Source organism: Vigna unguiculata, chromosome 7 (genome assembly GCF_004118075.2).
Source record: "Vigna unguiculata cultivar IT97K-499-35 chromosome 7, ASM411807v1, whole genome shotgun sequence".
Taxonomy (NCBI): Eukaryota; Viridiplantae; Streptophyta; class Magnoliopsida; order Fabales; family Fabaceae; genus Vigna; species Vigna unguiculata.
The window spans coordinates 36,861,775-36,874,900 of record NC_040285.1 but is presented as its reverse complement, the minus strand read 5'-3'; the positions used below and the strand labels follow the sequence as shown (position 1 = coordinate 36,874,900).

Here is a 13,126-nt window from a genome sequence, read left to right as displayed (position 1 = left end):
AAAATTTTTCATTTCAACGTTAATTTATATTTCAAAAAATTTAAATGATTACATTGAAGTTATTTTTAAAAAATTATATACACTACCGAAATTAGAATAATTAAATATTATTTTTCAATTAGAAAGGCTAAATGCAAATAGAAGGTAATAAAATATTTTTAACATTTAATCAAATCATTTTTAATATAATTAATGATATTTTACTCATTTTCCAATTATTTATATTAAAAAAATTATTATATCCCATCAATTAAATCAGTTATTAATTTTTCATTTTTTTCTCACTTCTTTCTCTTGATTCAATTCAAATAGATAAAATTTCAACTTTTTTCTCTTCTTTGCTTACGATATTTGAAATAGAATTTTGTAAGAGTTTCAACTCTTTTTCGCTTCTTTTCTTGTCTTTTTCAGATAGGATTTTGTAACGTGATATTATTGGAATGTTTCGCAGCTGATGGAACACAATAAATCCACAATATAACCCTTGTTTTTAATTAAACAAATATAGAAAAAAATAACTCAATTGATATGATTAGTAACGTTGTTATTAAATCATAATCCTCATATTTCCAACTTCAATTTTTGTATACATTTATCTACATCCTCAATATATAATCAATCATATAGTATATATGTTGACATTAGACATAGTTGTTATACTGTCTTTCTTAAAGACACTTCCTTGCGACTTTTTCTAAACACACTACATCAACTGAGTCTGAAAATTAATGTAAGCTACTATATATAATTATTCAGTATTAATACGAACAGAATTTGTGGATTGACAAAAATTGTATTCTAGATTATATTTTTGAAGTGATCATGTAAATATTTCTTAATCTTTGCTGCTACCACATAATGTGTCCACTCTTCATTTTTCTTATATATATATATATATATATATATATATATATATATATAATATGTGTGTGTGTTTTTCTTTTAATTTTATTTTTATACAATGTATTATAACAATAAATTAAATTAAAACTAAAATTTATAAAAACATATAAAAAAATATTATATATATATATATATATATCTTTAGTTTTTTTATCTTTTTTAATGTTAAATTATTTTATTTTATTTTTTAATACATTATTTATAAACAAATTATATATATATATATATATAAACAAATTTATATATATATATATATATAAATAAATTGAAATCTATTAATTGTATTAATTAAATTTTGAAATCCGATAATTCTTTTAACCGGATTAAAAATCAATAATTTTCTTAATCGTATTTCAAAATTTGATAGTATCTAAAATAGGATTTTAAAAAATTTAATACTATCAGATTTTGAAATACGATTTGAGAGAGTTATTTAAAGGTATTTTGAAAAAGTTTGAAGGTGCAGAATAAAAGTTGGAGATACGTGGAGAAACCCCAATGGACACTATTAAAATTGCCCAACAAGCCCATCATTAACTATTATCAAAAAGCCCAACATAATACTCATCATTTGTCAAGTTTAAAGAAAATATTGATTATTTTTGTAATCGTTAAATATAACTATGATAATAATTAGCTGATATTAATTCATAGAATGAGCGTTACGAATATGGCTCATCTTCTTTCTTGAGGTTTCTTTCTATTCCAATGATAAATAAAAGGAAAATGATATTTTAATCCATTTTTTTTGACCCATTTTTACCCACCACTTCAATCACCATTAAATCATCTTTTTTTATTCTTTTTGGTGATGTGATGTATAATCTAATGGTAATTGAAGTGGTGGGTTAAAAGTGGGTCAAAAAAAGTAGGTTAAAGTATCATTGTCCTAAATAAAATTCTAAAATTTAATTGTTTGGAGATAAAAGATGGACATTATGTTGGGCTTTTGATATGTATGGAGCGTGAAATACATTTCATATTATGTTGGACTTTATAAAGGCTGATTCTCTCTGCACCTTTATTATTTTACCTGCAGCTCCATATATTTGAAATTTTCAATTTTAATTTATAGGATTTTCATCTTAAGTTTCAAATTACTTAATTAAGAGATATCCTAAAGCAAAAATTTGCATTTCAGATGATATATTTTGTAATACAAAAATAAAAAATGTGTTTCAAATATTAAAATTAACATTTTATAGCATTTTTTAATATAAAATAAAAAAAATATTTCAGATTTTATAATTTTTTTAATAGAAAAAAAAATGAAAAGCGTAGAAGGGATGTCAACAAAAAGGAAAGAAAGGAGGAAAAATAATGCGGGAGAGTGGCAAAGGAGGAAGAACAAGAATAATAAAATATGAGAATAAATGTATCATTTCACAACCTGGTGGAGGTGCATATTAAAATGTATGGAGGTGCAGGAATAAGCAGAACAAATCATAATAAATTTTAATAGACTTGATAATTTTGAAGAAAAAAATTTCTCAACGAAAATATAATTAGTCATTTTAAGGATGCCTAAACGGGTCAGGTTGTCATTGGTCCACAAGCTCGTTAGGAAAATAGTAGATTGGGTTAGAATTTTCAATTCACCGATCTGTTATGACTCGGTTCACTTAGTTTGTCTAATTGGCGGATCAAAGACGGATCAGTCCGCCTTGACCCGTCAAGACATTTTTTTTAATTTTTTTATATTTAAAAATTAAAAATAAATAAAATTTTTATATTATATAAACAAATATATATATATATATAATTTTAAACAAAATTTTTAAAACAAGGTTTAAAGAAAATGAAAAGAAAAAAAAGTGACGGGCCAACAGGTTGAATTGTCCAACCCGTATCTTAACGACGGACCAGCCCAATCTGATCTGTTTTTGACGAACCAAAGGCGAGATAAACCAAAATGGACCGAACTAACCTATTTTGTCACTCTTAAATCATTCTCCAAAATTTTCATGTAATTCTAAATATTTCAATAATCTCATCGATATATATTTGTTAATTAAGCAGGTTTTATTTTGAACCGTGTAAAAGTCTATTAGAATTTGTTATTTCTTTATAGGTAATAATTGAACCCATTTAAAGAAGTTTACTATAACTCACTTACTCAGTTAACTAGTTTAGATTCGTTTTAGTTATTAAAATTTAGGTTTACTTACTTTATTTTGGCATATTATTTATTTATTTTTGTTTAATTTTATCTGCTATTAATAAAATATTTAGTAAGTTTTCTATTTTAAAAAGATAAACAATGTGACTTTTTTAAATATTCAACCAAAGACTCTTAATTTTTTAAAATACAATAATATAATTTTTTTGTATATTGAAATTGACATTATTATTTTTGTAAAGTTCCTTATTACTGTCCTTTAGTTAAACTATATTATGAGTAAATTAGAATGATATAATGCTTAAATTAAAATAAGTAGAGATTCACTTAAGTCTTTTATTTCTTTTTTTTATGTCATGTCGTTCATGTGGTGATGCACCCGAACTCTGTCTTAGATAAATATTAACATATGAAAAAATATTATTTGACACTTACATTTTTCTATTACTTCCACTTAAATATTTGTGCTGTAACTTTAAATTAAAAAATAAAATAAATATAATTAAAATAATATTATATTGAATTGTCAAGTAAGTATGAAAATAACAACGTCCTTAACATCTTGCATGCAATGTATATATAATAGTATAATTTTCTTCATTTTTCATTAATACGTATTGGCGAATTTTGTAGTGATAAGTTTTTAGGGTAAGTCTAAAATTAAATATAATATATATATATATATATATATATATATATATATATATATTTGAATTGAACGTTAAATTATAAATCAATGAATGGTTTAATAATGGTCATTATAATAGATTCAATAAATAATAAATTTCGTTAGATGCATTTTAGTTGACTTTATATTTTCTTAAAAAGTAAATTTTAAGTTTTATTCAATCTTATAAAATTAATTTATAAGGTGAAATTTATGATCATTTATATATTATAATTAATTTATCTTAATTCTACTTGATATGAAATCACCAATAATATTGATAAAAATTCTAATCCTTTAAAAAGTTATGAAAAACTAATGTAGCTATACGAGATAAAAATATGAATGTTATGTATGTATAAGTCATAAGAAGAAAGAATGCATACAAAAACGCGTACAAAAGATATTTGGTGAAAATAGCTCAAAGAGAACTTGCTTATTGATTTATTAGAACATTGTTCAATATATAGAGTACAATGTTCCATCATATGAAGGAAAAGTAAAACTTAATAAAACATAATATTTGATAATAATAGAAGAGAATTAAATATATGATATTTTTATTAATGTAAATAAAAGCAGAAGATATATATTATCATCCTATCTCAAGATGGACATGAAGATTATAAAGTCCCAACTTGGAAGTAGCAACCCAGAAAGTAGAAGGATGTAATGACTTAGAAAACATATAAACAAGTTGAATTGTAGAAGGAGCATGGAGAAGGTGAATAAGACCATCAACAAACTTTTAATAATGTGACAATCAAGTTCTATATGCTTTGTTCTCTCATGAAAAGTGAGATTCTTTACAATGTGAATAGCGGAATTGTTGTCACAAAAGACAGTGTAGGGAGTGGGAACAAAAAAACGTAAATCCTAAAGAAGGTATTGAATCCATGGTAGTTCACATGTTAGGGATGCCAAGACGCGATACTCAACCTCAGAAGAAGACTGTGAAACAATGATTTGTTTCTTAGACTTCCAAGCAACCAAATAGAGATGCCTAAGAAAACACAATATCCAGAAACAGAGCATTGGGTAGTGCCACACATTGCCCAATCGAAATCAGAGAACTCCTAAATTTGAACAAAGGTGTTGGATTTATACAAAAAGGCCATAGTTAGGAGCATGTTTTACGTACCAAATGATTCGTAAAGCCTACTGCATATGTGGTTCACGCAGAGAAGAAACAAACTAGCAGAGTTGTTGGACAACAAAACTAATATCAGGAATATCAGGCCTGATGTTAGTCAAGTAAAGTAATCGTCCAATCAAACGTCGAAAGAAAGAAGGATCTGGTAGAAAAACTTCCTCGTCGGCATAAAATTTGATAGAAAGATCAAATGACGTGGTGCAAGTTTACATCTAAGCATATGCCTCTGAAATGAGGTCCAAACAATATCACTTTAATATAATCCTATTTTGATTGAACTGAAAAAATATAAAGGACACCATGTCTTCTTTCTTTAACAATAAAGATATAACTTAAGACTGCTAATATTTTTATACCATTAAATGATAAAATATAAATAATAATTTTTTAATTATATTTATATTATTTTTAATTTAATATTTGAATATATATTATTATAATATTAGAGAGGAGTATAAATGGATGTACTTTGAAACACAGTAGTATTTCTCATAACTTGGTATATATGGTTTTACTTTTCCTGGTCTCAATTATTAGTTTGTTTTGGTAAATATTTTTTAGCATAATGATATTTTAACCCACTTTTTTTGATCCACTTTTAACCTATCACTCTTATCATCCTTAGATTATCACATCACATCACATCATTATAAAAAAATTTAAATAAATAATCTAAGAATGATGAGAGTGGTAGATTAAAAATGGATAAAAAAAAGTGGGTTAAAATATCATTTTTTTACTTTTTTTATTGACATGACTTCGATTAATATTGATAAAAGTGAAGTGAAATGAACTGGACATTGTCACAAATAGAATGGTACCCAAAAATGCACATACCACGCCACGACAATAATTCTAAATCACACAAGTTGGTGGCGCTGTTGAAAATATTATAATGGAAAGCAACTAAAAAGGGAAATATTGAACAATTACTCAACTTACAAAAATATGGAAGATGGTCTAATACCATAAAGTTTTAGTTAACAATTTGGAGCAAACAAAGAAGGTGATGCAGTGATGAAACCCTATCTATTCCATCCATATTCAACTATATATATACAATCAATACGAGATATTCCCGAAAAAGGAAAACACACTTGCTTAAAGGTGCAATACATGATGTCCTTGACTCTGTTAACGAGGTAAGTTGTTGTTATGTATTATTGGGAATTCAGAGTATGTTTATGTAATATTGAATAGATATGAAAATATGAAGTAAATTTATAAAAAGGATACATCTACTTGAGTGTATCTATCTTTGATGAGTGAGGGTATTAATATGATACTCTTACTCAACGGTTGAGACGAGAGCTTTTATCTTTATTGAGCAAGGACGTGTCAAATGATATTATTACTTAGTGACTCGTATGATATCTTTCTTCAAGACATTTATTTTTGTTGAGTGATGGTATTAGAAAAGTATTCTATCACTTTGATACTCTATAATTTTTTACGGCCACTTCATATTCACTTTGTTGCCCTTTATTTCTCTTCTTCCTTATTAATACTAAACTTCACTTTTTTAAATGTCCATAATTATCCTTAAAAGTGAGTGTCAAGTGGTTGTAATGCGTGTCAAAAAAACATTTAGACATAAGGGTTTCATTACTTTGACGTTCTATAATTTTTTACACCTACTTCACGTCCACTTTTATATCTTTTATCTCTCTTCTTCATTATAAATACTAAACTTCATATTTTAACACTAATTGGAGTGATTCAGATAATATTTTCACTTAATAACTCATAAAATTTCGTGGAGTGGGACATTTACACTTAAAGAGTATTGAAAATAGTCTAAGTGTGAGTGAAAAGTCTCACATTGGATATAATAGACAAAGTTAAACACTATATAAGAATAAAGGCCCATAACACCATTGTCTTAAAATTTTGAGATAAGAGTGACGTCAAATGTCTTATATATGTAAAACTAATGTCATATATAACCCATATATAATCAAAACATATGAAGAATATATAATCCAACAGTGGTATCAGAGTCAATAGTTCGGAATAACTAACCACAAGTGATTCACACTTGAGGGGAGATTCTTGATTAAAAATAGTACAAGTGTGAGTCAAAAATCCCACATTAAATATAAAACCACAATCTCTCAAATAACTATAATCAATAACCCATATGAAATAAAATATAAACCCATCGAAAAAGTGTTCTGTCTATCTATCTTATTCATGTCATAGTACTTTTTATTTTGAAACTAGAAATTATTATAAATCGGAGACTCTTTTAAATAGAGAGACCGTAATTTCACATGTAAAAAATGAGAACTTAACATGATCATGAGAAATGTCACATATGCACACACAACTGACGGTATTCAAATTTTATATGCAACCAGAAAACATGAGATCCAATAAATTGAATAAATATTCAATGATGTTTAAATTAAAATGCAACAAATATTCTTAAGTTTCATATGGAGAGTTTTACTCTATATGTAATCTAAAAACTACAAACTCAACATGCAATAGGAAAGATATATAATGTTATTAACATCTTCACAAAGGAATGAACTCTTTCAAAGGAATGAACTCTTTCAAATTCATTAACTAAAATTATCTAAAGTAGTTTTTCTTATCAAATCAATTTTAGTAACCAAAATTTGTTAATCACTGTAATGATCAATTTAAATACCAATTTACAAAATAAAAAATTATTGATTATTAAAATAGTCATTATTATAAATAAAAATTATAATTGGTTGTTAGATTGGTTAATAATTAATTAAAGACTAATTTAGAAACCAATTTCTTCAATAACAAAAACTATGATATTTAATGTTTAGTGACCAATTTTCTTTAATAATTAAAACATTGATAGCTAAATTTTAAAAACAAATTTAGAAATCAATTATAATTTTTTATTTATAATAATGATTATTTTAATAACATATAATTTTTTATTTTGTAAATTTGTATTTTAATTGGTCACTATAATGACTAACAATTTTTAATCGCCAGAATGGATCGGTATTTCAAAGATTAAATAGAGAAGCTAACTCACTGATAATGATCCTTAGTTCTCCGCTTACCTGCAATCAAATTTTAAATAAAGAGATGTACATTGAATGAACAGGAATTGGTAGAGAGAAAAAAAAAATTACATAACACTGAGAAAATGAAAATGAAAGAAATGACATTCTAATCTTTATATAAATAAAATTGTTGAAAATAACATATATGGAGTATTATATTCTTAATGTTCATAAATTAATCTTTACTTATTTATTTAAATTTTTTATTATTTTATTGAAGAAATTTATCTAAACTAGAATGGAACTGATACGTATAAGATGTATGCAACTTTAGTAACCAAAATTTGTTCGTAATTATAATGATCAATTTAGATATCAATTTACAAAATAAAAAATTATTAGTTACTAAAATAGTCAAATAAAAAATTATAATTGGTTGTTAGATTGGTTACGAATTAATTAGAGACTAATTTAGAAGACAATTCCTTCAGTAGCAAAAATCATGGTAGTTAATGTTTAGTGACCAATTTTCTTTGGTAGCTAAAACCATGATAGTTAATGTTTAGTGACCAATTTTCTTTAGTAGCTAAAACTTTGATAACTAAATTTTAGAAACAAATTTAGAAATCAATTATATTTTTTATTCATAATAGTGACTATTTTAGTAATATATAAATTTTTTATTTTGTAAATTAGTATATCAATTGATTATTATAGTGACTAACTATTCATTCACTAAAATAGATTCTTAACGAGATATTGTGTAATTATTTCATTATTTCAAAGGTTAAATAGAGAAGTTAACTCAGTGATAATGATCCAGAGTTCTCCACCTACCTGCAATTGAACAGGAATTGGTGGAGAGAAAAAAAAAATAGTAGTGAGATAATGAAAATGAAAGAAATGACATTCTAATCTTTATATAAATAAAATTGTTCAAAATAACATAGAGTATTATCCTATATTCTTAATGTTCATAAATTAATCTATACTTATTTATTTAATTTTTTTATTCTTTTATTGAAGAAATTTATCTAAACTAGAATGGAACTGATACGTATAAGATGTATGCAACTTTTCTTTGACAAGAAGAAATTAACTCTGTCCAACTGGAAATTAAGAGTAACAGGGTGAAAAACATTAATTCATTAAATATTTGTTTGAGATTATACTTTGGTATTTAGGGATACATTAAAAATTATTGAAATAATGTATGTTTGAAAAAGATGATAATAGTTCATAAAATTAATGACTATTTGTCTTATATTTGACATGAAGTGGCAATAAACAATAATGGGACATATTTATTTGTAATTTATATTTAATAAATTAATTAATTACCACAAAATAATTAATAACTTGCACTATTGATTAATGATTAATTTAACACATTTATATCTGAGTATTAAATATTCCTTCTTAAAAAGATAGCTATAATAAATAAACATCTTTTTTTTTATAATTATTGGTGCATCTTTATTTAATTTTATTTAACACTTAGAAATGTTATAAGCAAATGACTACTCAAAAAAACTCACCTACTTTTGCTGTTTTTTATTATGAAATTTGAAATACAATAATACGAAGCAAACATACTTCTTTTAGCAAAAAATTCAAAGATGATTTTAAGAAAGTTTTATTTGCTCAGGAATAACTAATATTTTCTTTTTATATCGACAAAAATATCTTTAATTTTTTTTTCCTTTGAACAATTCAACCTTGATTAATGGTATCAATATTGATTTACTATATTATGAATGTCGGTTTAACTAGATTCTTCTTTTCACCATTTTTTCCAAAAAGAAAAATACAAGGATTTTGTTTAGATAATCTTCTCGATAACCTAAATGAAAAACATTTTGTAAATAAAACAATTTCAGTATTAGAAGAAATGTTATGGTCTATCTTTTTAATTTTTATGTAAATTTGATTAATTATTTTTTGGAGACTTGTTTTCTCAAACACCATGTATTAAAGAAAGGTTGTAAAGCTTGAAATAAAAGCTGGCTTAATGAATTGGATAGTAAATACTTATCGTAGTTTTTCATGTAGTTAATTATCTTTAGAACAATTGTCTTAAAGGTATGAATCATTTAGGTGTTGAAGTTTGTTTTTACAAACCCCATGAATAAAAAGAAAGAACATTAAGATTATTAATGACAGCTGCGAATTGCTCAGGTACACCTTATCTGATAAATGGCCGGGTAAGATCAAGAAAAGGTATGAAATTTTGTAAGAGCTGCTGATTTCTTACAATAAATATTCTACCATATATGCATCCAAAGGGGATTTTCACAATCTCCCAATCCAGAAACCACTTGAATGAAAATAAAATTGGTGGTTTTTGTTGGAGCCAAGAAAGAGGCGTGTTGTTTTGGGTCTCCATTTACAGACACAAAACACCTATAAATTCAACCCTTCACTCTTGTTTTCTCCACAACATTCTCTTCTTGGCAGCGGCATACCCTAAGCTATACCACCCATTGCCATGGATTCAGGAGCAAAGAAAAGCCGCGGTCGCCAAAAGATCGAGATGAAGAAAATGAGCAATGAGAGCAACCTCCAAGTCACCTTCTCCAAGCGCCGAAGCGGCCTTTTCAAGAAGGCGAGTGAGCTCTGCACCCTCTGCGGAGCCCATGTGGCGCTGGTGGTGTTCTCGCCGGGCGAGAAGGTGTTCTCCTTCGGCCACCCCAACGTGGACGCCGTGATCGACCGCTTTCTGGGGCGGGCACCGGTGCAGGACTCGGGCACCATGCAGTTCATCGACGCCCACCGCATCTCCAACGTGCGTGACCTGAACAAGCAGCTGACTCAGGTGAACGAACTTCTGGAAACGGAGAGGAAGCGCGGGGAGGAGCTGAGCCGGATGAGGAGGGAGGCGCAGGACCTGATGTGGTGGACCCGCCCCACTGAGGAGCTGAGTGTGGAGCAGATGGAGCAGTACAAGACAGCATTGGAGGAGCTGAAGAAGCACGTTGCCCAGCTTGCTGAGAGGGCAATGCTTCAGAATGCTGTTAACCAGGGTCATCAGTTTTTCCCAGGGGCTTCTTCCTCTGCCAATTTCATGCCTCAGCCACAGCATCAGCATCAGCATCAGCATCAGCTTCAGCCCCAGCTTCAGCTTCAGCCACAGCCTCCTCAGGTGTTCACTGCTCAGACCGTCCCCACCATGCTTCAGAGCTATATGTTCCCTGATGTAACCATCATGCAGCAGCAGCATCACGGGTTCGATAACATGGCCATGGGAGGGTATGGACCTGGACCTGGACCTGGACCTGCTCCTGCTGGTGGTTTTTTCTGATCCATTCAACGGATCCATGCTGATGATGCCCTTTCGTTTTCTAGATTTCGTCTTGGTTTTCAAGCTCCGAATTCTTCTTTCGTGTTGTTTTTCTTTTAGTATAAGGTAGTTCCATTTATGTATGTGACATATTTAGCACTGGAATAGGGTTCCGGATATTGAAGACATGTCTTGAACCATTATCTTGAACGTCATGTATTGTTGGATCGCAGTCCCTGCATTGTATCATTTCTTTGTTACGGAGTTGGGTCTGTAGTGTTGTGTTTTCATTTCAGATAATTCAATAAAGGGCATCTTATTTGATTACTTTTTACATGTTTGCTTTGCTTTTACTTAGGTCAAATTACTTTATAGTTCATAATTTGTTTAATTAATTAAATGGATTGTGGTTACAGATGCTGATAAGCACATACACAGGAGTGTAAAGAGAGACACAGAACAACAAGAGAAAGCGAAATAAGTTATACATTCATTAAGTTATGGATAAAAGGGAAGAAAATTTTAAAAAAATATTGTGAAGAAAAGAAATTAAAGAAAAATTGTGAATATAAAACTCTGATGTTTGCAACATCATTTTTATACACACTACTTTTTTATGTAAAAATTGATTTCCTTCTACATTTAAATTAAATTATATTTGAATCAAATTTAAGATAATTTATCCGAATAAAAAATTATTCCTGATTATGATAGATGATAATAATTACACGTAAAATTCATCATTCAAGTAATTTTGGTTTTGTAATTGACCTGAACACATTCAGGAATACTAAAAGGTTTTTGACTTGGTCAAAGTTGAAATTGTCAGTCAGCTGATATTGGTTTTTATTATTCTTATGGTGAATTTTTTAGATCCAAGCCGATTATAATTATTTCTTTTTATCAATATCAAAGTTATTTTTCATTAAATTAATTAAGGTTTTTCTAGTTAGCATAAATAGTGTTTTTCAACTCAAAAATTATTGTTTTTCTTTGACAATAATTAGATGGGGTGATCGACCCAACAATGCCACTTAGCATACATAGGACTGATAACAAGGTTTGACTGGAGATTTATGTTCTTATCGTACCTAATAGTCTGTTTCAGATCACTTAGAAATCGATGTTTAAAGCAGTTTAAATATCCTTTTGTCCTTTCACCCGATGCGCCTTTTAAAGACAAAATCGTGATAGAGTACAAGTTTCAAAGCGGACAATACCTCGATGCATTTTTTTTATTAGCAATGAATTAATAAATTAAAGAAGAACACTTATGGAGTGCTCTAACCCTTTTACAAAATATCTCTGTACAATAGGATGCAAAAGCTTGGCATCAAGGCCATACCTCGAATGTATGGTGATTGACCCTAACGATTGGAACATTAGTGCCTACCGTGGGCCAATAACGAGGTTCTATATATGCAAACCATCTTCCATTAAGCCCTTCATTGCAGTTTAAATACCTTTCCTCATTCCATTCTCTGAGGTATCTTTTAAAAACAAAACCGTGACAGAGTACAAACTCTAAAGTAGACAATACATTGGATGCATGGTAACTTTAGTAAAACTTCTCTTAATATATTTTTCAGTTGATTTTAAACAAATTTTTTTATTAATAATAATGAATCTAATTTTTTAGTTGATATAAGTTTTCCATCAAGGTTGAAAGGAGTTATCATTTTACTGATATTGTCATAAAGATTATTATTTATAGATGTTAATTATACTTTTTTGTTTTGGATGACATTTTATGTGATTTTTGTTTGTTAAATATGTCTTTGATCTCTAACTTTTTAGAGATAGGTTTACATAGTCTTGATAAAACTCTTGTTTTTTCTCTTAAACAATCTTCTGTTTTATGTTAGGGGCGGTGAATTTCTAGGTTTTCTCGTTACTTAGCTCTATATAGCGCTAATTCTTTGTACTGTTGTCGGTTGAGTTGATCAATTTAAGTATTAGATGTTATTCAGATTGGCCACTATCCTCTTCATCAACAAAAGTCATAATG

The 13,126-nt window shown here is 27.9% G+C and overlaps 1 protein-coding gene across 1 annotated transcript; it reads left to right on the top strand.

Annotated features, from left to right (window-relative positions):
* The first annotated feature begins 10,267 nt into the window (after nucleotides 1-10,267).
* On the top strand, nucleotides 10,268-11,425 carry LOC114192606 (agamous-like MADS-box protein AGL62). The gene has a single exon (XM_028082386.1). The coding sequence runs from the start codon at nucleotides 10,327-10,329 to the stop codon at nucleotides 11,137-11,139; it is 813 nt and encodes a 270-aa protein (XP_027938187.1). The 5' UTR covers nucleotides 10,268-10,326; the 3' UTR covers nucleotides 11,140-11,425.
* Nucleotides 11,426-13,126: the final 1,701 nt, after the last annotated feature.

Excerpts from the sequence above, each read along its gene's own strand:
- LOC114192606 (XM_028082386.1), top strand. The coding sequence starts at position 10,327 with ATGGATTCAGGAGCAAAGAAAAGCCGCGGTCGCCAAAAGATCGAGATG.